The 23,781-nt window shown below is 42.1% G+C and overlaps 1 protein-coding gene across 2 annotated transcripts in view; it reads left to right on the top strand.

Moving 5' to 3' along the window:
* Positions 1–212: 212 nt before the first annotated feature.
* Positions 213–23,781, top strand: part of NELL1 (neural EGFL like 1) — a 761,891-nt gene continuing 738,322 nt past the window's right edge. The window contains exons 1-2 of one of the 2 annotated variants that reach the window (XM_012735524.2): positions 213–439; positions 8,604–8,732. In XM_012735524.2, the coding sequence (XP_012590978.1) occupies positions 385–439; positions 8,604–8,732 (184 nt within the window). In that variant the 5' untranslated portion in view covers positions 213–384. The remainder of the gene's footprint in view (positions 440–8,603; positions 8,733–23,781) is intronic. The other variant, XM_012735523.2, reaches the window with a different exon arrangement.

The raw sequence follows: 23,781 nt of genomic DNA, 5'->3' as shown, positions 1-23,781 counted from the left end.
CGGCTGCCGCACCTGCAGCCTCGGTCCCCGCAGCTCCGCGGGCGAAGGAGGCGAACTGAATCTGCCCCCAGCGCGGAGCAACCTGCCGGAGTGGCCGAGCCCCGCGATCTGGCCCCAGCTCCGAGTGGAGCGCAGCCGCAGCGGGGGCCGGGGCCCGAGTCGGGCGCTGCCGCCGCTCGCGGTGGGGGGCGGGCTGGGGGCGGGGCGGCCGTGGCTGCCTTCCCGGGCGCGATCCCCGAGCGCAGCACCCGGCGCAGCCGAGCCACCTCCCCCGCCGCCCGCTAGCAAGTTTGGCGGCTCTGAGCCCTGCGCGCCTCGGGATCCAGGCTTATCTGTTTCCACCTGGCTTCGGTGCACCCTGCTTGGCGGGGACCCTCGGGAGCCATGCCGCTGGATGTGATTTTAGTTGTGTGGTTCTGTGTGTGCACCTCCAGGACAGGTAAGCACAGCTGGGAGGTTGGAGGGATCCGGAAAGGGGGGAGTCCCGTTGCTTTGCTTAGAGCCCACACCCGCGTGGGGAGACCTGGAGCCGAGCTCTGCCCTGGTCTGGGGAAGGGCAGTATCGTGCATTGCTCCTTTGGAAGGGTGAGAAGCGGGACTCGCGGGCTAGATGTCCCCGTGAGTGCCCCATCCCGGGGGACGCGGCCTCAGGGACGCAGGAGTGAGGGGCGCGGCCGAGCGGGCGCACCCTCGTGCTGCTAGTAACCAGCTTCCTGGTCCCAGGGAGTCGAAACCCGCAGCAGGGCGGGCCTGCGAGCCCCACCACCACCTCGGAACTTGAAAGGTGCCGAGGAAGCCGCCCTCCCCGACCCCCGCCGGGCGGGGAAGGAGTAGCCGCGGGAGTCGCATCGCGGAGGGAGCGCTTCCGGCCGGCGGGCGCGGCTCGGGCTCGGGAAGGCGCGGCGCGGCGTGGCGCGGGGAGAGGGCTGCGGGAGAACCCCGGGATCCCGCGATCTCTTATCGTCCCTTCCTGACTCTCCCCAGGAGAACTCCTGGAGTATTCTCCCCCGCCGCTCCCCGCCCCCAGGGGCTGGGAGAACAATTATTGTGGTGGTGGGGAGGATCGGAGTAGTGGAGACAACCTGGGGAGATTTTCTTAAGCTCCGAATCAATTTTCCCTGGCTGTAATCGCAGGTTGCGGGGTGGGAGGGGGAGCAAGGATAACGCTTAATTGTCTGAAGTCCCCGCTTCGTTCTGCTTCCGGAGACGCAGTTGTGAGGACTCTAAGCGCATCTCCTTCCTGCTCCTTCCACCGGCGCCCCTGCCCCCCAGTCCCCTGCGGTTCGGACACTGGCCTGCAGCTGCCGTCTTCAAGGGGCTAGTAGTAGATGCAGGGAGACTGGGGTGAGGTGGGGTGGGGTGGGGTAGGAAATTGGCAAAAATAGGGCTCGCTGATTGCCATTGCCAGGAGTATTGGAGGTTTTCAGTGCTATGCCAGCCACCCTCCGTACGCGCTGCGACTTTGCACCCCAGAATCTGTGTGTGGTCATTTCCTCCGCCTTTAGCGGCTCCCTTTTACCATCCTCGGTTCCCTTCTCTAGAGGCATAGCCTCCTCCCCAGACCAGGGAGCAAGTTTATCTGGAGAGGGCCGAGGAGGGGCGCCGGTCCTTGGTTGGCTCAAAAGTTCCCTCTGCTTGCGCCCAGGCGCCCCTGTTTGGCAGTTAGCCCGAGTGAGGATCCAAGAGTTGGGCCACCAGGAGCTAGCAGCTGGCCCTTTCCATGTCCCCAGCACTGAGCCGGCAGTGGCTTTCCTCTGCTTAACCCAAGAGCGTCGCGTATGGATTTCTCCAGGGACAAAAGAAACCTCCATTCCTTCCTCATCTCCATCTGAGCTTCCCAGGCTGCGGAGACGTCAAGGCTCAGTCTAGCCTAGAATACTTGCTGCTTGAGTTCAGGCTCATTGGGTTGGGTTAGTCTTTTAAGACCGAGAACACTCTGGAAGGAATGCCCCGCAGGAAGATCAGGTCAGGCGATTCTCGTGCAGAGTGGGCTACCAGCCCTGAGCGTGGAGAATCTGGTGCTGTTGGGCATCTTACAGAGGAACGGATGACAGGGAGAAACTAGATGGCGAGGAGGCAGCCCGTCGTCGGCCAGTTCGCATCCTCAAGTGCATATCACCACCGAATATGCCTAAATCCTTTTTTCCTCATTACTCCTTTGAAAAGTTGCCCAAAGTGCCTTTATCCAGAAATGGAACGTGTTTCCAGGGCTCATTGCTTGTGGTGGAGATCTTTAAGAACACGGTCGTTTCCCTTTTTCCACTCCAAATCTCCACCGAATCTTGTAAAAATTGGCTATAGGGGACGATGCATTCATGTATTTATTCATTCAACTAACAGTGGAGGGGCTCTCTGGGTGCCAGGATTACTTATGCAAGAAAATGACTTGGTCCTTGACTTGTAGGCACTTCCTGCTTAGCTGAGAATCTAGATAGAAACTGGAAAAGGTTCTTATTTTACAGATTGATGGGGGAGGAGAGGTAGGAGTATATATTTGTAGGAAGGAAACACACAGGAGGGACGGTGTGAATTAATTCCGGGGAGGGGTGGTGGTCAGGAAAGGCTTTACTTAGGAGGTGACGTTTGAGAGTTGTGCAAGGAAGGCTTTGTAGGAAGTTTTCCAGGTGGACAAAGTGGGAAAGCATTCCAGGCAGAGGGAACGGCTTGGGCAAAGGCAGGGAAGCATGGAAGGACCTGGCCCGTTGGTTGTGGCTGTTGTCTAGGGAGCTTGGGTTTTCACTGCCATTTGCCACTACTTGCACACCAGAGACCACAGATTTCTTCTACAAAAATTATCAGAAGAATCAGAGAGGTGGGGGTGGAGGGGAAATTATCTCCCAATTTGTGCACTTAAAATTTCTGGTAGCTTGAGTGGCTATAGAATGTAGTTTTCTGGGGGCAGCCCCTTTGATTTTCCCAGGAATCACCCTTTCCATATCATACAGCCTTCCTCTTCTTAGGTAACAAAGGCTGGCTGGTTGATTAGTTTATCAGGATCCAAACAAGCCACTTGGAAAGTTTCTCTTTGTCAAGTGGGACAGTTGTTGTCTGGGCTGTTAACAGTCTTAGATGAAATAAACATGTGGTTCACTTAGTGAGCCACTCAGGTATCACTGCCTTGTAATGGAAATGAATAGATGATATCAGACACATTTTAATTAAGGCAAGACTGCAGTGCAGAAACAGTTACATATGAAAAGATCGAATGATAAGTGTCATAAGGAAGCTGCTTAAATTGCTCCTTGTTCGGAGAACTTGTTTTAGAGTGCCAAGTGGAGTCAAGACAGGAGGCGATCTTCTCTAGTTCTTGTTATTTCTGGTTGCAAAATAATTCTGGGATTTCCAGGTATATCACTAATAATGAAAATTTTAGAAGGCTGCAATAATAGCAGCGATGACACACTATGCTCATGAGTTTTCTCCAATGTCTTGGAAGTGTGACTAATATAAAGCTCAGTGATTATTATCCCCCTATTGCTTTCCAGTTTGTTTTGGTCACCAGGGTAGGGGGTGAAGGGAGTAGCTGTGATTTCAAAGCCCCTAAGGCGCTCAGTGAATGCCTTTTGCTGCCACCTGCTGGAAAGGAGAAATTTTCTTTTTGAAGCAATTCCCAGGCGGTTTGTTGATTATGAATTGAATAATGGAGCTGTGGAGATAAGCCCCCAGCCTCCAGGGATCATGTAAAATGTCACCCAGCTTAGAACAGGTATAGGACATATTCTTAAAAAAAAAAAAATTGCTTTTGGAGAATCAAGACACTTTGTAGGAGCCCAGGGGCCCAAATCTACTTAAGTGGTTGTGAAGTCCTCTGGTTATATGAGGTCTTGGAGCATCTTTCTAGCATCATTTTACTCTGCTTGGACCAGAGGAAAACAGCTTGCCCCCTGGACAATGAGCCACATTAGATTTGAAGTGAGACAGGCCCAGGAACATTCGCTTGGGAGCCTAGAGCCAGACTGGGAAGCTGGATGAGTAGGCTTTGGGCCCGAGCACTCCCTGGATGGGGCCGAGAAGTGGCCGCCAGCAGCAGCAGCAGCAGCAGGTATCCTGGTTAGGGTGAAGGGTCTGGATCCCAGAGTCAGGCCTCAAGTGCCTCTGTGACAGTGATGTGCTGCCTTCCAGGTTTTTAAAATATTTCCTCCCCAGGAACTTTTTATCTTGCTTAATTCTAATTCCCAGCTCCAGCCATTTGTTAGAGCCATTATGTCCAGAGTAGAAAACTTTAATAGAGTTTCCTAGGAAAAGGGCAGGAGCTCCATGCTTGGACAAGAAGCAGAAACATTAAAATAATTTTTTTTTTTTTTTTTTTTATGGAACGAATACTCTCACACTACGTAGGGTTCAGGAGAGGCCATGTAAATGCTGCCTTATTAATAGGTTTTCTGATTCCCTAGGCTGTGTGCAAAGTGCTGTCCTTTACACATCCTGCTATTGGCACAAGGCATTTCCCTCCTGAGGGGGACCAATTAAACGGAGAGAGAAGAAAACCGTATCCAGAAGCCTAATTGATTTCTTTTCTCTTGTTCTGTTTTTATGGGGTGTTTTCACAATAAGAGCAATACAGTTATCTTAAAGCCAGAGAAGCTCCTTACTTGCAAGTTATGGGCAGGGGGTGGAGGAGTGAATATAGATTTAATATACAGATTTCACAAACAAACCCAGGGTGAGAGACTCTTCAAGGTCAATTGGGCGTGGAGAAGGAATGGGAGGAAGGGGGCTGTCACCTTTTGTATGATTCTAGTGGTGTTGGGGACCAGGGAGCTGGAATGGCCTGGAGAAGTAGTCTTATCAAAGACAGATGGAGCAAACCCCAGCTGGGCACCAGCTGTGTGCCAGACTGAGCTCTTGGAGTGTTCATAGGGTTACCACTGACACCTCACAAGTCTGGGAGGCAGGTATTATCATTCCCATTTTATGAATGAGGAAACTGAGGCTCTGAGAAGTGATTTTTCCAGGGGTACAGAATTAGTAGGGGGAAGAGACAGATGAAACTGGCTCTTAATTTAGTGTCATTTCCACAATGCTTGCTGGATTGAGTGTGCTGTGTTCTCATTGAGAGGTGTGGATTCAAGGACACCACTGGGGTGTTCTGCCAGTTCTACAGTCTGTTTGGGTGCTTTTCAGGCTTGTTCAATTGCAGGGCCCCTAGTCTGGGAGATTTGAGCATCTTAAGGATGACTATCATAGAAGGTCTTTAGTTCCTGCATCAGTCGATATTGCCACAGTAATGTTGCATAATGAACAACCCAAAACTCAGTGGCTTGAAGCAATAATCATTTATTTTGGTTCACATGTCTGCAGGTCAGTCTGACGGTTGGTTCATCTAGGCCAGGTTTAAGCTTGGTTCCCAAATCAGGTAGGGTTCCTGCTCCACATGTCTCAGTCTCCTAAGACCAGTGGGTCAGCAGGGCCATGTTCTTCTCATCGTGATGCAGAAGTACAAGAGAACAAACCTTACCATGCAAGCACATTCAAGCCTCTGCTTGTGTCATGTCACTAACATCCCAAATGGCCAAAACAAGTTACATGGATGAGCTCAAAGTCAACAGATGGGAGGTTTACTCCGATTCAGATGGAAGCTGCAAAGCCATGCAGCAAAGGCTATAGATGTGGGAGGGATAAACATTTGAGGCCAATAATTCAGTCAATTGCAGTCCCTTTAGAAAGTTTCCTCGGCCTTCATGCCATCGTGTCCTCTCATGGATACCGTTCTAACATCATTGCACCCAAAGTAATAATCATGCACTCCATCATTAGGTGATTAATCAGTTCCTAAATTCAGAGCCTGCCATGTGTCCGGCTCTGTGCATGGCTCTGGGGCTACAGGGATGCTTCCTTCCTCTTGCGTCCTGCCAAGGGCACATTCCCCAGGCCACTTTCCAAATTCCTAGCCGGAGAAAGACCAGGTTGGAGGTCCTCTGAGATTTAATTTCTGCCGTATAGATTTAGAACACTATAGATCAAACTGAAATATTAGTTCCTTGCTTGTCTTTCCAAGGTGATCACAGAACTGCTAGCATCTGAGCTCACTTAGAGAAAAACATCACCAGTTTCAACAACAAGCTCAGGATGCTGGGACTTGGGGTAATAGAAGTCGGACTAGCTCAGCTTTTCTTTGCATAGAGTTGGAACTTGATCAGTCTGCGTGAATTGAGTCTGGGTGTGGGATGAGCAGTATCAAGCCGGTAGGATGAAAACTTAAAGTTAGATCAGATTTAAAATGTAAATCAAAGCATATCTCATTTCTCTTCCCTTTCCCCAAGCACAAACCTAAAAACCCTGCATGATATCCCACTAGAATTAGAATAACATCCTAGCTCCATGTGGTGGATCACAGGCCTTATACGATCTAGTCTTTGCCTAACCCTTGGCTTCATGTTCTACTACTCTCTCCCTGGCCCATTGTGATCTAACCACACCAGCCTTTTCTTTGTTCCTTGAATGCTCCAAGTTTGTTTCTGGTTTGCATTTGTTGTTCTCTGCATGTGCAAAGATCCCCCTCCTCCCATTTTGTTCTTTCTAGTCATTCAGGTGTCAGCTCAAAAGAACCTTCCCCAACCCCCCAGTTCTAAAGTAGGGCCCTGGAGTTAGGCATGATGGTACAAGCCTGTAGTTCCAGCTACTGGGGAGGCTGAGGTGGGAGGATTACTGGAGCCCAGGAGTTCAGGCCTGCAGTGAGCTGTGATTGTGCCATTGCACTACAGCCTGGGTGGCAGAGCAACAGAATGAGACCCTGTCTGAAGAAAGAAAGAAAGAAAGAAAGAAAGAAAGAAAGAAAGAAAGAAAGAACGAACAAACTTGGATGGCCCCCATCCAAGTTGCTTTCTATCCCATAATTCTGTTTTAGTTTCTTCACAGCACTTATTGGCATCTCAGATTATCTTATTTGTTTGTTTATTTTTTTGTCCCCTCCCCACTTACCCCTCCATCCCCCAGCCAGGAATGCAAACTCCATGAGCACATCTCCCTTGCCTAGCAGTGTGTATGCTACACAGTAAGCACCCAGTATTGTCTGTTGAAAAAAATGACTAAATGAATGAATGCAGAGTGAATGGAAGGAGGAGCTATGTTTGGGTAAACTGGTCCCATGACTAGCTGCATCTAAAAGGGGAAAACTTAGACCTTCAGTTCAGGGGACAAGGGGAAGCCTGAGAAAAACTAAGAAGGCAGTTATAAGCACTGTGCCTTCAATTTAACCTTTTGTCTGCCTTGGCAATGACAGGTTTCTGCTCCAAAGAGACCTTCCTGACCCACCTTCTGTTAGCAGAAGCCTAGATTGTGGCAGCTGTTTCTGTTTCCTAACAGGGAAAGAGTAAGGAGAGGGTAGATTTCCTTCCCCAGGTCTGCAGGGCCTGGGGTGAAGGTGGGAGGACCGGTGAGGTTGTGATAGCTCGTGATGTCTGGCCGAACATTCACTTGGTGGGTGCAAGCTCTCCAAATCTTGCCTTGGCGACCACATTACCATCAGGCGAAAGTTGACTGCTGTTGCTGATTAAAACATTTCCAACGGCGCAATCAGAATTGCACCATTGAGATACTAAGTGTAGATAGACAAAGCCTTTATGAATGGCTTAAACACAGTCCATTAGAGTGATCTCTAGCTTTATTAATATATATATGGTTGGAAATCACTTTGCAATCATGAATGAATCATTCCACAGAGCAGCACCTGGAGGGGGCTTGTTTCCATGCACTAAGGTTCTCTAACAAGGGTTGTCTGATTATCTCACTTTCCATTCGGGAATCCCTGTGGATGGAAATTATACATCCATTATTCCAGGGATTCTCTGTCCTGGCCAGTCCCTTTGCCGCCTTTCTCCAACTGAAACTCTGTCGCTGTCATTTCCTTCCTCCTTATCACAGGCGGGCACTCTGTGGAGGTATTTACTGGTGGTGGCAGATTTTGCTACCTCACCTGCCTTTGAGGCAGGTAGGTCAGGGCCACAATCCTGTATCCACAGTCCCCAAATTTATAAAAGCTTAGAAACCCAAAGTTTCTTTCTTTTTTTTTTTTATTTCGGCATATTATGGGTTTTTAGGTTTCAGATTTTAAGGTTTCAATAAATGCCCTCCCCCCTCCCCCCCAAAGTTTCTTCATGACATTCAGCAAAACCTATCCTGAGATGAACTCATTTGGTGGCAAAACTTGACCTAAACTGGTATGAGCCTATGTAAGGTCTTTATGTATGCCAATAAGAGGAATATGTCATACTTTTTGCTCCAGAAATATTGTATTTGATTATGGTGTGCTGATGTAGACTTTACTGAATGTGTTCCATAAAATGTAGCATATAGGCTATAAAACCTTTCTAACATATGACACATTTTGAATTCTGAAATATTTTTAGCCCCAAGGGTTTTGGATGAGGAATTATCAGTCTATAATGGGAAGTGGGAATGGGAGAGGTACCAGGAAACTACAATATCAGTGGGTTGATGGAGCAAAGAGTTGCTCTTCTTTTCCTTCCAGGGAGAGAGATTCCCCAGGCACTCAGCATTGGCTTCCTTGTATTCCCTGCCACTCCCTGTCTCCGTAATCCCTGCTCCATGCTGCTACTAGCTGTGTTCATTTTAAGCCAAACCAACTCTTTGTTCCTTTCCAGTGGTGGGCTTTGGGATGGATCCTGACCTTCAGATGGATATCATCACCGAGCTTGACCTTGTGAATACCACCCTTGGAGTCACTCAGGTGTCCGGGATGCACAATGCCAGCAAAGCATTTTTATTTCAAGGTAAAGTCACCTCCTCCTTTGCATGGGGGCAGAGGTTGGGGAGAAGGGTCTGTCTGGAAGTGTCCATCTGCTGTATGTTTGTCTGGGATCAGCTTTGCTGTTTCTCTTGTGCTATTGTCCTGAGTGTTCACATATGCACCGGGGATTCTGAGGGAAGGAGGGAGGCATTGGAGGGCATTAGAGGGTAGTAAAATATTTCCTTGACAATTTTGGTGGGGATCTAAAGTGGAATGAATTTACAAAACCCTTGAAAGCCATTGGCTAGTCACATTATTTTTACAGGCTATTTCTGTAGCTATTATCTATATCTTTACCTGTGCCTATTCCTACCCCTATATCTATATTGCTTTCATCTAATGGGTAGGCCATGAGCACAGAGGATGTCTGTGTGGCTGCATCATCTTCAGGGTACAGCTTACTTGGTTATGCCCATTATACAATGGACTGCAATTCATCAAATCATTTAGCAAGCATTTATAGAAGCAGTATGGTGTGGTTCTTAGAAGCATGTCATCTTTGTCCATTTTCTGTAGCTTATTACAGAATACCTGACACTGGGTGATTTATTTAAAAAACAACAATTTATTTGAAAAAACAAGTTATTTCATATAGTTATAGAGACTGAGAAGTCCAAGGTCAAGGGCTGCATCTGGTGAGGGCTTTCTTGCTGGTGGGGGCTCTCTGCAGAGCGCCTGGGTAGTGCAGAACATTCCATGGTGAGGAAGCTGAGTGTGCTTGCTCAAGTCTCTCTTTGTCTTCTTATAAAGCCACCAGTCCTACTCCGATGATAGTCCATTAACTCCTAAATGCATGAATCCATGAATCCATGCATGGGTTAATCTAGTCATGAGGGTAGCGCCCTCATGACCCAGTCACCTCTTATTGCACTGGGGACTAAATCACCACCGTATTGCATTGGGGCTTACATTTCAACATGAGTTTTGAAGAGGACAAATATTCAAACCATGGTATGAGGGCTCTGCAGCCCTACTGCCTGGGATCAAATTCCAGCCCTGCCATTTATTAATTTTGAGACTTTGGGCAATAACTTAGTCTGACTATGCCTCAGTGTCCTCATCTAAAATAATATTACCTACCTCATCATGTGATAAGGATCAGAGGCACTAATCTATTAAACTGCTTAGAATAGTGCCTGGTACATAGTACATGCTCAGTAAGTACTAGTTATCATTATGGAATTCCTAGTGTATACCAGATAACATGCTAATAACAGGGTTACCACTAAGAGTGAATAAGATAGATGCAGCCCTTGCTCAAAAATATAATGAAGGAAACAGTGATCACACAAGTAGTTACTGAGTTACAATCACTATACTTACAATGAGGGGATGTATAGGCTGCCAAATAAGAGTAGTCCAGGGGCATGTGATTTAATTAGAGTTGGAGATGGTGGTAGTCAGGGAAAGGCTACCTTGAAACCGTATGTCTTAAGCTGTTTGTGCTGCAAAATATCACAGACTGGGTAATTTATAAGCAATAAGAATTTATTTCTCACAGTTCTGGAGGCTGGGAAGTCCAAGATCAAGGCATCAGCAGATTCAGTGTCTGGTGAGCATTGGCAGTCTCTGTTTCCAAGGTGACACCTTGTTGCTATATCCTCTGGAGGGGATGTGTGCTGTCTCCTCGCATGGTGGAAGGGATGGAAGGGCAAGAAAATAACTGGCTAGTTTCTTGGAGCCCTTTTTTAAAGGCACTAATCATCCATTCATGAGGGCAGAGCCCCCATGACTTCCTCACCTCCTAAAAGCCGCACCTCTGAATACTGTTGCAGTGAGGATTAAATTTCAATATGAATTTTGAAGGAACACACCTATTCAAATCATAGCAAAATGATATGTCAGCAGAGACTTGAAAAACGAGTAGAAAGCCTGGTGTAGGAAAGGGTAGGGCTCAGAGCATTGTGGACAGAGGAAATAGTACATATAAAGGTCTCAAGGCAAAAACCCACTGAAAGACATCTAGCATGGCTGAAGGGTGGTGAGTGACTAAAGAGGTAGATAGGAGCTAGTTATACTGGACCCTGTTGGCAGAGCTGATACTCTGCTGATATGCATGGGTTTGAAGGTACTGATGATTTATGACCAGTGATTTATGATCTTTCTGATAGGTGAGAGACCATGTCCTTGTGGTTAACTGTTGTAAATACTACTCTTGCCTGTGGGCCATGGTTATGGCTTTGTATTTTACTCTCAGAGAAGTGAGAGCCTTTGTAGAGGTTTAAGCAGGGGAATGAACTGATCAGATATGGTAGCAAGGCAGCCTGGACATTGCTCTAAGAAAATGCTTGGCAGGGTTCTTTTAACTGAGCCTTTTATGAAGATAACAAAAGAATTATTTTAGAAGGACTAAACCAACATTATGGAATGAGATTTATGTATTTTCTGTGTAGATAACTTAAGCCTTGTTAATGATATGTGGGAAATCTATGGATGTTATGTAATGATAGATAATAAGACTATGGATATGTTAATTTTCACTTACTCCTTACTAAGGAATTGGTGAAGTACGTAAGCTTGGTATGGTTAAAAGAGTACAGACTGGATTACTTTCCTTTCTGCATTGTGCAAAGTCTGCTCAGGCACTGTTGAGGGTCCATGCCATTCTTGATCTGAGCAAAGCTGCTGGCACTGTCAACAGAGTCGCTGTGGAAACTTGTCTGATCTGTAAGCTTCAGGAGGGTAGGAGTCCTGCAGATCTTGATACTTCTAGATCCCCAGGGCCAACTATTGTGTATGAAACATAGTAGATGATTAATAAACACGTTGAATTGAATTAAAATTGCCTCTGTCCAATGTGCCCTATAAAAGGCCTGCTGCTTGCTTTACTTGCTATTAATGAATTAACTAATTAATTAATTCCATAAGTGTGGGCCTGCTGGCTGGAACTGTGCTCTCTAATCTGTGTGCTTTCTGTTTTGGCAACTGCCTCTGGGACATCTGCCAGGTTGCAACCACTAGAAGGGATTTTCAGCTTCTTTGGTAGGAAGGATAACTTCATTATGAGACTTTGACTGAGGAGGCCTTTCCCTTATGGCCTTACTCCCTGTGATTATATTGGGCCCACCTTGATAATCCAGGCTAATCCCCCCATCTCAAGATATGTAATTTAATCATATCTGCAAGGTCCCTTCTACCAGGTAATGCAACATATTCATAGGTTCTGGTGATTGACACCTAGACGTCTCTTAGGAGCCATTATTCTGCTCACCACAAAGTCTGCCCTCTGGCACCCAAAAGATCCATGTCTATCCCACCCACAAAATGCATCCACCCCATCTCAGTATCTCCAAAAGTCTTAACTCATTATAGCGACAGGTCAAAGTTTAGGATAGCCTTTAATTTCAGCTGAAAAATTCCAAATCTCATTGTCTAAAATAATCTAAATCAGGTATGGGTGAGATTCTAGGTATTATCCACTTTGGGAAAAAATTTCTCTCTGAGGACCCATGAAACTAGAAGACAAGTAATCTGCTTCCAAAATATAATGGTAAGACAGGTATAGGATACCAGTGATAGACATTCTTGTTCAAAAGGGAGGAAATGGAAAGACTGGTCCCAAACAACCTTGAAATCCAGCAGTGTAAACTCCATTGAGTTTCAAGTCTTGGAAATAACCCTCTGAGGCCTTGGCTCTGCCCTCTGGGCCTGTGGCCCATTCCTCTGAGACATCCTTTGTTTTTCATGAGGATACCATGTGTTTCAAGTTGAGTAATTTTATCAGCCTGTTTCTTGCCTGTAGAATTTGGGGGATTTGTCAGCCTGCTTTCATTTTGTCCTCTTTTAGGCTCCTTCAGTCCAAGTTAGCAGTGTTTCTGTTGGTATAATATCTTCAAGAACCTTGAAGGTCTCCTGTCCATTAGACAAGAGGATCATCCACAGATCTTTCCTAGATAATCCTGTGTGTATTCCTGACTACCACTGAGATGGCAGAGGGAATCTGTGAGTCACACCTGATCGCTACAAAGAGGCCTCTGGATAGTTGAATATTCTGATCTTTTGATCCTTTCACGGCACTAGCAAAAGCTTGGCTGTAGAGCAGACTTTCCTGACAGTGAATTTCCTTTTATTGTCTTTTGCAATCTGGATAGGCTGAGAATTCCCTGAATCATCAAGCTCCGATTCCTTTTTGCTTAAGTACTTTTCTCTCATCTCTCTCTTTTCTCTCAAATGTTACTATAAGCAGCAAGAAGAAACCAGGCTACCCCTTCAATACTTTGCTTAGAAATCTTCTCACTTAAATATCCAAGTTTATTGTTTGCAAGTTTTGTTTTCCATATAACTACAGGAAAAATTCAGCTCAGCTTTCTGCCACTATATAACTAATTGGCTTTTTCCAACATGCTCCCCCCAGATTTTTCCAGGCTTTACCTATTATCCAATTCCAAAGCCTCTTCCTCATTTTTAGGTTTTTGTTACAGCTGCACCCTACTTCTAGGTACATAAAATCTGCGTTGGTTTCCTATTACTGCTGTAACAAATTACCATAAATTTAGTGATTTCAAACAAATTTACTGTCATGCAGTTCTGGAGGTCATAAGTTCAAAATGAGCTTTATGGGGCTAACATCAAGAGGCTATTGGCACCACCCAGATAATCTAAGATAAGATCTTCATCTCAAGATCCATAATTTGATCACATCTGCAAAATCTCTTTTGCCATGTAATATAACATATTTACAGGTTCTGGGATTTAAAATATGGATATCCTTTTGGACTCACTCTTCTGTCTACCATAGGATGGCTAACCATTGTTGGGCAGAAATATGCACATAATTATGTTTTCTGAGTACTCCAATCAAATCCTCCTTTCTAGTGCAGTACTGTTCCATTGAAATATATTGTGAGCTGCATCTTTAATTTTAAATTTTGTAGAAGCCACATTAAAGAGTAAAAAGAAATAGCTAAAATTAATTACATATCTTATTTGATCCAATATATCAAAAATATCATTTCAACATGTGGTCAATACAAAAATATTAATAAGATATTTTACATTTTTTTTACAAAGTCTTCAAAATTAATTTGTATTTTATACTTAAAACACATCTCAATTGCTTGCTGAATTTTCATTTGTTATAATTGATACATATTTAGATTTTATGAAATTTAAAGTTGAAAAGGTAGGTTCACCAAATTATTTCCTATGGACCTAATTAATTATTAGATTAAAAAATTTAAGCAGCTTTCTTGAGGCATAACTGAATTATGATAAACTGTGCATATTCAGAGTGTACAGCTTGGTAATTTTGGTATACAAACACACCTGTGCAACTATCGTCACAATCAAGAAAAATGAACATAGTTATCACCTCCAAAAGTTTAATTTTTTTCCTTTTATAATCCCTCCCACCTACCTCTACTAACCTCTATCCCTAACTATGATCTATTTTGTCTCATTATAGATTCATTCATATTTTCTAGAATTTTATATAAATATAATCATTTTTTGGTGTGGATTCTTTTACTCATTATTGTTACTTTGAGATTTTTACATGTTGTAGCATGTAAAGTGCTTTACTTATAGGCAGTATATAGTTTTGGGTATTACCTTTTTTTTTCTTTTAACCAATAAGATAATCTATGCCTTTTCCTCAGTGTATTTAGACTATTTATATTTAATATGATTATTGACATGGACATGTTTAGATTTCTCTTTTTGCTATTTGTTTTCTACTTGTCCCATGTATGCTTTGCTCCCTTTTCTCTATTTCTCTTTTCTTTTGGATTAATTGAATTTTTTCATTATTCCATTTTATCTTTTTTGGTGGCTTATGAGCTATAACTCTTTGTTTATAATTTTAGTGGTTGCTTCAGGGTTTATAGCGTACATCTTTAAATTATTGCAATCTACCTTCATGTGATATCATACTGCTTTATGTATATTATAAGAACATTTCAATAGTATACTTTTCTCCTCCTGACCTTCATACTACTGTTGTCATACATTTTTACTTATGTTTTAAACTCTAGACTACATTGTTATTTTTATTTAATCAATTATCTTTTAAACAGATTTAGATGATAAAGTCAATTATATGTTTACCCACATGGTTATTATTTTCTGTGTTCTTCATTCCCTTGTGTAAATCTATATTTCCATCTGTATCATTTTCATCCTGCCTGCTAGACTTTCTTTAACAATTCTTATATTGCAGATCTGCTGGTGATGAATTCCTTCAGATTTTATTTGTCTGAAAAACCCTTTATTTTGCCTTCATTTTTGAAATATATCTTTTGCTGAATATAAAATTCTGGGTTGACAGTTTCCTTTATTCCATATTTTAATGATGTCTTTTCATTTGCATTGTTTCTAACAAGAAATCTGTTATCTTTTCTTTGTTCCTCTGTAGGTAATGTAAGTATTTTTCCTTGCTTTTAAGACTTTCTCTTTATCATTGATTTTGAGCAATTTTATTATGATGTACCTTGGTGTAGTTTTTGTCATGTTTTTTGTGTATGAGATTTATTGAGCTTCATCAAATTTGGAAAAATTTGACCATTATGTCTTCAAATATTTTTTCTGTTCCTTCTTTGTTCTTCAGGGACTCCAGTTACATGTATATTAGGTTGCTTAAAGTTGTTTTATGGCTCACTGATACTCTATTCATTTAAAAAATTACTATTCCTTTTTCTTTCTGTGTATAGTCTTTAATCATTTCTATTGCTATGCCTTCAAGATAACTAAATTTTCTTCTGTATTGTCTGTCGTTAGTTTCACTCTGTGTATTTTTTATCTCATATATTATAGTTTTATTTCTGTAAGTTCAGTTTGACTATTAAAAATGTTCCATATCGACACATAATTCTTTGAGTATATAGAATACAGTTGTAATAACTGTTTTAATGTTGTTAACTGCAAATTCTAATAACTATATCATTGCTGGGTCAGTTTTGATTGATTGATTTTTTTTCCTCATTATCTCTTTTTTGCATACCTCTTAATTTTTGATTGAATGCCAGTCATTGTAAATTTTATCTTGTTTGGTACTGGGTTGTTTTTTTATTCTTACATTCTTGAGTTTTGTTCTAGGACATAGTTAAGTTGCTGGGAACCAATTCAATCCTTTCAAATCCTACTTTTAAGGTTTGCTAGATGGGCCCATAGAAATGCTACTGTTAATAGATAGAGTAGAGCTAATTATTCCCCATCACTGAGGCAACATCCTTCAGTGTACTCTACCCAATGTCCCATGAATCATGGGACTTTGCAGTTGACTGGTGGGATTAGGCACTATTTCTGGTTCTTGTGTACATTGGATGCTCTTGCCTTTTGGGTGGTTCTTTTTTGTCCTTGGGTAATTTTCTCACATGCATGCACTGATTAGTATTCAGGTGAGTACTGATTTGGAGGTAGATCTATATTTCTTCCTTTGTGCTGCTGTCTTCTTTCATGTATTCTGTCCTGTGAAATCTAGATGCCTTGGTCTGCCCAGGCTCTTGGCTTCCTTTCCTCAACTCAGGGAACTGCTGAACTCTGCCTGAGTTTCCCCTTCCTATGCCACAGCCTGGAAACTCTCTCAGAGCAATAAGCTGGGGTAATTGCAGGGCTCATTTGTTTTGTGTCTCATCTCTCAAGGATCACTGCCCTTCATTGGCTGATGTCTAACTTGAAAATGGCTGTTCCTTCAAATGCTCACTTTAAATCTACATTCAAATTGATTAAAATTATATAAAATTAAAAATTCATTTCCTCTGCCACACTAGCCATATTTCATGTGCTCAATCATATATCATGTATGTAGGGGTTGCCATATTGGCCAGTGCAAGTGTGGAGAGGCTCAGAGATTTTACTGTTTCACTACAGCTCAGTTAATATGGGCAGGCTTCAAAATCCCATTTTTCAAGGTTAATGCATGATAGCAATGAACAAGCTACTTAAGCGTTCCACCTCAAAGTACCTCCACTTACTCATTGACAAAATGGGGTTAATAATAGTACCTACAATATATGGTTGTATGCATATGAAATAAATTAATACATATAAAGTGCTAGAACTGTACTTGGTACATGGTGAACTCTCATAAAATATGAGTCCATACATTTTAAAGTAATAGGCTTTAGCTTTATTCCCGTTATGTGTGTCATCTACCTTGTATGTTATTAATGTCAGATTTTAGCCTTCAGAGGTAGTTTAGGATAGTGGGAAAAGCAGATTGGGGAGGGACAGAAGATAGGATTTAGCACTTTGCATTCTAATTTATTTCATCTTCTTTACAACCATATTAGGTAGGTATTATTATTACCCTCTTTTGTCAATGAGCAAATGGAAGCACTTTGAGACAGTACTAAGGATGCCAGTGGATATGTCTCTTAATGTCTTCAAGCCTCAGTTTTCTTGCCTGGAAACAGGATGAATACAGGGACTGATTGTTAAGAATTAAATGACAGTACATGGGAAAGGACTTTTCATAAGTGCGAAGTATAAAAACCAGGTTCATTATTCTTTCCTTCATTTATTTTTATTTCTTCTAATATTTTACCATTCCATGTCCAGTTGTGAGGGGATGTGTGTTCAGAGAATGAAAACCTTCATTTCAATGCTAGACTATTAATAATATTGATACATTCAGGTAGAAAGCTCATTTAACTGGAAGCACTCCTACAGTACCAACTCTAAAGCTTGCTAGGATTTATTTAGGAACTAGCCAGCTTTTTAGTGTTATTTTTGTTATTGCTGTTCTTGTATAAGTATAAAGAATAAGTAAAATTTTTATTTTCTTCTTGCCTGAAACAAATTATATTTTTTTAGGGATTAGGGATGGCGTGGGAAGGAGAATGAGTGGCTATGTGTAAGGCTGGTATAGATCTTCTCTAAGCTGCAAAACATCCTAAATACCTGCATCAGATTTTCAAAAATCGTTTTGGAATACCTCTCCTTCGTCTTGAGTGGGACTTGGAGAAGATCTGAGAGTTTGAAACTGTACTTCTCCCTGACTGACAGTGTCTTAGTGTTAAGTAGTTGGGAGAATGTGTCATTGGTGTTTCATTTATGCAACTGAATTAGAATATGCATGAATGCAAATTCTTTAGTATGTGGCTTTTTTTTTTTCCTGCCAGGAAAGTGCTACCTTTCAGGAGTTCTATTTCAGAAGAGTTTCTAAAGAAAGAATAGATAGTATCTTTCAAGTAGCTTGTTTTATGTGACATGATAGAACAAAAGCTAATGTAGGCTACTTCGAGGGGAAGATTCAGAAATTTAGTACCTATTTGCATTCTAGGCTTTGAGCTAGCTGTTGTGGAAGACACAGAAGAATAAGGCAAAGATCGCAGCCTCAAGGAGGTTCCAGTTTGGAAGGGCAAATGCACCATGACCTCAGGCACTCTAATGCAGAGGAAAAGAAAATAGGCTTGCAGTCGAATGTGCATAAAGTCCTAAGAACATTAAAGAAAGAAATTTCTTCTAACTGGGTGATCTGGGAAGGGGATTTTAGGGGAGGTGGCACCTGAACCAGATCTTGAGAGATGTATGAAAATTAAATATGTGGCCGAGCATGGTGGCTCATACCTGTAATCCTAGCACTCTAGCGGCCGAGGCGGGAAAATGGTTTGAGCTCAGGAGTTTGAGACCAGCCTAAGCAAGAGTGAGACCCTCATCTCTACTAAAAATAGAAAGAAATCATCTGGACAACTATAAATATATAGAAAAAGTTAGCCGGGCATGGTGGCGCATGCCTGTAGTCCCAGCTACTTGGGAGGCTGAGGCAGAAGGATTGCTTGAGCCCAGGAATTTGAGGTTGCTGTGAGCTAGGCTGATGCCACGCCACTCTAGCGCAGGCAACAGAGTGAGACTGTGTCTCAAAAAAAAAAAAAAATTAAATATGTGGTTTCTATTTCATAGGAGCACTGCCCATGCGTAATAATTTTCATGAAACGGTGCTCGAGGTTTGAGTTATAGCTCTTAATGCTTAGAAAATTTGAGTAAGATGCAGTTACCCAAAGGGTTTGTTTAATGCTGATCTTCCAGATTTCCTGCCACCCGCTATTGCCCAAGTCTGAATTGTTTTTTCTGTTGATTGGATGCGCCTAGTCACTAATTACCTCTGGGAGCATTTGCAAGTCAGCCTCACTTTGAGTGGAGTGATTTAGTATAACTTTGCATTTAATCAATTAGTAGAGTGATTCAATTCACAAACCAGTGTCTCCCAAATATAGGTATTTTTGCTCTTGCCAAATAAAACCTCAAGCAAGCTGTGAGAGTGGAGTGGGTTTTCAAGTCCCTCTCTGGGGCAAATTAACACCTGCACTGGCTTAGTCTAGAAAATCATTAAATGGCTATGTGACTAAATATGTATCATTGAGCAAATAAACTCTGTATTTATCGCCCAGATCTGCAAACTTCTAATATCTGCTCTAAAATCTATTCTATCAGTCATACTTCTTCTCCCATCAAATAGTACATTAAGGGAAGCAAAGGTGGAGAGAGGCAGCAGAGAATGCAAAATGATAAGAATTCTTTTAGAAACTATTAGGTAGATGAGCCAATTTCATATGAACAAGTTAACCTTGGGCAAATTGCTTTACCTCTTGCAATTTGTTTCCTCTTCAGACATTGAGTAATAATGGTACTGTCTACAATGCAAGATATTTTTCAGGATTAATTTAGATAATATAAATTGGTTGTGAGAAAAAGAAATTTAAATGTTAATATTATTATTAAAATATGTATTAGAAAATATACATTTTTCATTAAACAAATATTTAGCAAGTGTCTACTTTGCACTAGGCACTCTCTAAAGCACGAGGGATATAGCAGTGAATAAATGAAAGACAATAAACTAATAAGTGTAGGGTATGTTTAGTTTATATCATTTAAAAATTCATGTATTTAAATTAGGAAAATATTTCTATTTTTTTTCTCAAGGAATATGTTTTTGAAATTACGCACTGTACATAATTCCTAATGAGGATGGATAACTGTCAGCTGAACTAGATTTTTTTTTTAAAAGAATGGTCTCAAATAACTAAAATTTGTCATTCAATCCTATTACCAGCTTTCCTATATATGTGCTATTTTCATATTCATTATCCAGACGAGGAAACTGAGACCTGGGGAATTCCAGAAACTCGTCTGTGACCACAGATTAGCTGCTGGGGCAGACACGGGATTTGAACTCAGGAGTCTATACCCTCAGAGGCTGTGTCTTAGCCCCATTCCACTTCATGGCCGTTTCCCCTACTTTATGAGCGTGGGAATGAATAAATGCAACGTGATTGAGATATCGCTTCTCTTAAGACACCAAAGGACATCTGCCAAAATACCTTTTTTTTTTTTTTTTTGAGACAGAGTCTCACTTTGTTGCCCAGGCTAGAGTGAGTGCCGTGGCGTCAGCCTGGCTCACAGCAACCTCAATCTCCGGGGCTCAGCGATCCTACTGCCTTAGCCTCCCGAGTAGCTGGGACTATAGGCATGCGCCACCATGCCCGGCTAATTTTTTGTATATATATTTTTAGTTGGTCAATTAATTTATTTCTATTTTTGGTAGAGATGGGGTCTCGCTCAGGCTGGTTTCGAACTCCTGACCTTGAGCAATCCGCCCGCCTCGGCCTCCCAAAGTGCTAGGATTACAGGCGTGAGCCACCACGCCCGGCCCCCAAAATACCTTTTGACAGGTATTTGAAATCAGCCAGGACAGATGGTTGTCTTGTTAGTTGGTGAATTCTATTTGATGAAATTTTCATGATTCTTTCACTCAGAGGGGCCTGCTGAATACCTGGAGATGAATACCTGGTAATTTGTTTTGGCTGCTTAAAGAGAACATGCGAGAACATCAGAATTAACCACGAGGCTACCCTTTAATAGGTATCTATTTTAAAATGTAGTCTCTGTGGCCATTTGGCCAGGGTTTTCTTGAGAGAGCATTGTGAGAAAATAATTAGATCTGCATTGACTACGGTGCTCTTTGATAAATGCTTTGATTCTTAATTGGGATTTATTTTAACATATTGGGACTGAACTTTTTTTCTGTGGGAACACATCTCTAAAATTAGAATGTAAATCAGTGGAAAAATATGATTTGATATGCAAATATTTTATTTAAATACAACTTTTCATAGATGCAGCCAATGTATGAAGCGAAGCCAAGATGGAGTGATAAGCTAGGCTGGCTCCATTCTCGGGCTTTATAGTCTGTTAAAAAAAATGCAGCACACAAACCACCCGGCAGCATGGGGTTGCAGAGCAGGCATGGGGCCATGTGCCTGGAGACGCAGGACCTAGCCCTGGCTCTTTCACTGTTGACCCCTGGGTATATCACTTAACTTCTCCTGTCCTCTGCTCTCAGTCATAGGATTTTTAGCTTGACAAGGAACTAGTTTACAAAACAATGCCTTTGGCGCCAGACTGTCTAGGTTTAAATCCCAGCTATGACTCTCACTATCTGTGTAATCTTGGGAAAGTTCTTTAACTTCTCTGCCTCATTTTTCCCATTTGTAATATGGGTAAATAAAAGCTCCATCTCATAGCATTGTTTTGTGGATTAAGCTAGTTGATTTATATAGTGTATTAGAACATTATTGGATATGTAGCAAACGTTCAATGAATGTAAGCTATTGCTTTGTGTGGTTTACACAATTATATAAATGGTATAATACAGTATGGATCTTTCTGAAGCTTATCATTTCACTCACCATTATTCTTTTGAGGACATTTAGATCTAGTTCATTAGTTTAAACTGCTGCATAACACTGCAATGTATTCATTCATTTGTCTATCGATGGAAACTTGGCTTGGTTCAGATTTTTGACTAACACTACTGCAATGTATATCTTTCTTCATGCCTCCTTGTCTATGGTTCTAAGATTCTTAAGGTACATACTTTATCGTGGAGAGGACTCTTTAAGAGAATCCTTAATTGTTTAGCAATCCATTGGTCCAATCCTATGCCTGGTCACCTCCATTGATGATGACAACACTACATCATGAGGTGGCAAATATGATTTTTGGATTACTCGGTTATGAATAATTTGAAGGAAGACCAATTTGGGTTTGATATAATGCCCTTCCATTTGTGTCACCTAAATCACTCCAGTCACACTGGCCACCTTTTGGTTCCTCAAATACTCCAAGATTTTCCCTGACCCAGGTCATCATTCCTATTTGCCTCTTGCCTAGACGACGTCCTTGTCTCTACACTTGCTATATCTGGCTCTTATTCATCCTCTGGTGTTAGCTTACATGTCACTTTCTCAGGGACCATCTTACCTTTGAGAGTCTCTCATTTTGTTACCAATCACTACGTCCTGTTTAGTCCTTCAGAGTTCTTTTCATAGATTGAAATTACATATTTCTTTTTTTCCTCTGTTTTTTGTTCCCCAGTAAATTGTAAATACTCTGTAAGTCAACCTGTTTCATTTTCCATCATAAATCAGTACCCAGCATGATGCCTGCACTCAGTTCAAGTTCTAGTGTAGCCCTTTCACAGTTTTAATTAGTAATAAACTTTTTGTGGACCAAGACCCCAAAGAGGTTTGTCTGTTTGTTTTTCACTTGTTTCTGCTAAGCTCTGACTTCTCCCCCTTCTTGAGTTCATTTTCTTGGTTTCTTGGACCTGCATTTATGTCCTTATGTTCATTACCATTAAATTTCATTACTATCTATAAAAGGAGAGGGTTGGATTAAATCACCAAGGTCATTTGCTGCTTTCAAAATTGAAATTTAAAATCTGAAAATTGAAAGTCATAATAGAACTTTCTGTGATGATGGAAATGCCCTATGTCTACACTGTCCAATCCTGTGGCCACAAGCCACAGCTGAGCAATTAAAATGTGACTAGTGTAACTGAGGAAATAGATTTTTGAATTTTATATAATTTTAATTATTTTAAATCTAAGTAGCCACATGTGGCTAGTGGCTGCTGTATTGGGCAGTGCAGTTCTAGAGAAAAAGTATCTGAATTTTAAAAGATGAAATGGTATGTCTAGCATATGGGGAGATACCACCATGTGGATAGGACGGACTGTTCAGCGTCAAGATTCATTTATTCAGGGTTCTTTCATTTATTTATGAGATTGTTTTTCTTTATTTTCTTTCCCAAGTATAAGCTATGTGCTAGTCACAACACTGGGTACTGGGGATGTAGCTTTGAAGAAGACAGTCATGGCCCTTGTTCTCATGGGGCTTCCTGTCCAGTGCGGTGATCCTCCACCTTGGTTGCATATTAGAATCAGTAGGGGAACTTTAAAAACTTCTGATGTTGAGGACCCGCCTCAGAGATTATGATTTATTTGATCTAATGTGGAGCTCAAAACTTAGTCTTATAAAAACACCACTGGTGACTCTAAGTGGTGGCCAGCGTTTAGAATCTCTGGTGTAGGGGAAAGTTGGTGCCCTTCTTGGTAAATAACTGGAGAGAGTCATGTTTAAAGTTCTACTTGGGTGGGGAAGTTTCCTGCACATCCTAAAGTACTCTACTCGATATCCTGACATGGCTCAATCCTCCCTCCTCAAGAAGGAAAGACTTCAACTGCCTGAAACATGGTGGGCAGTGAAATCAATGACATGGTCTTGCTTGTCGTATAGTGGTGTCAAACCTGCAAACATGTCAGCAAAATAAAGTGTGAGCTCTGTCTCCTGGCAAAATGGATTACTGGTCTTCAAGTTGGATTTCTGTGCCCAGTATTTTTTTTCGGTCTGTAGTCTTGGTCAATCTAGATTCTGGAACTGGAGACTGTAGAACTCAGCCCCAGTGGGATGAGAAGCATGAGGAGACAGATGTTTATGAGGTGGAAGGAATATTGACTTAGACCTTTCAAAGAGGAGGAAATTATGGTTGGGACATTCAATATAGGCTTGGTTGTACTGTGGCTAATAGCAGCAAGGGCTGAGGTATCTTTGCATGCTCATTATGGGACAGCTGGGGCTTCTTGAGCACGCTGACAGAGCATCCTTTATGTAGCACCTGGCAGGTGTTCTGACCGAGGCCTTTGAGCTGGCCTTTGACACTCATGTTGGAAGTACATCCTTTTGCTCAAAGCAAGTTCTGTGGCCAAGCGAGGAAGTGGCCTCCCCAGAAAAAGACAGCAAATATTTGT

The sequence above is a fragment of the Microcebus murinus genome, chromosome 4 (assembly GCF_040939455.1).
Source record: "Microcebus murinus isolate Inina chromosome 4, M.murinus_Inina_mat1.0, whole genome shotgun sequence".
Taxonomy (NCBI): Eukaryota; Metazoa; Chordata; class Mammalia; order Primates; family Cheirogaleidae; genus Microcebus; species Microcebus murinus.
Note: the sequence above shows the minus strand (reverse complement) of the source record. Positions and strands in the feature narration are given on the sequence as shown.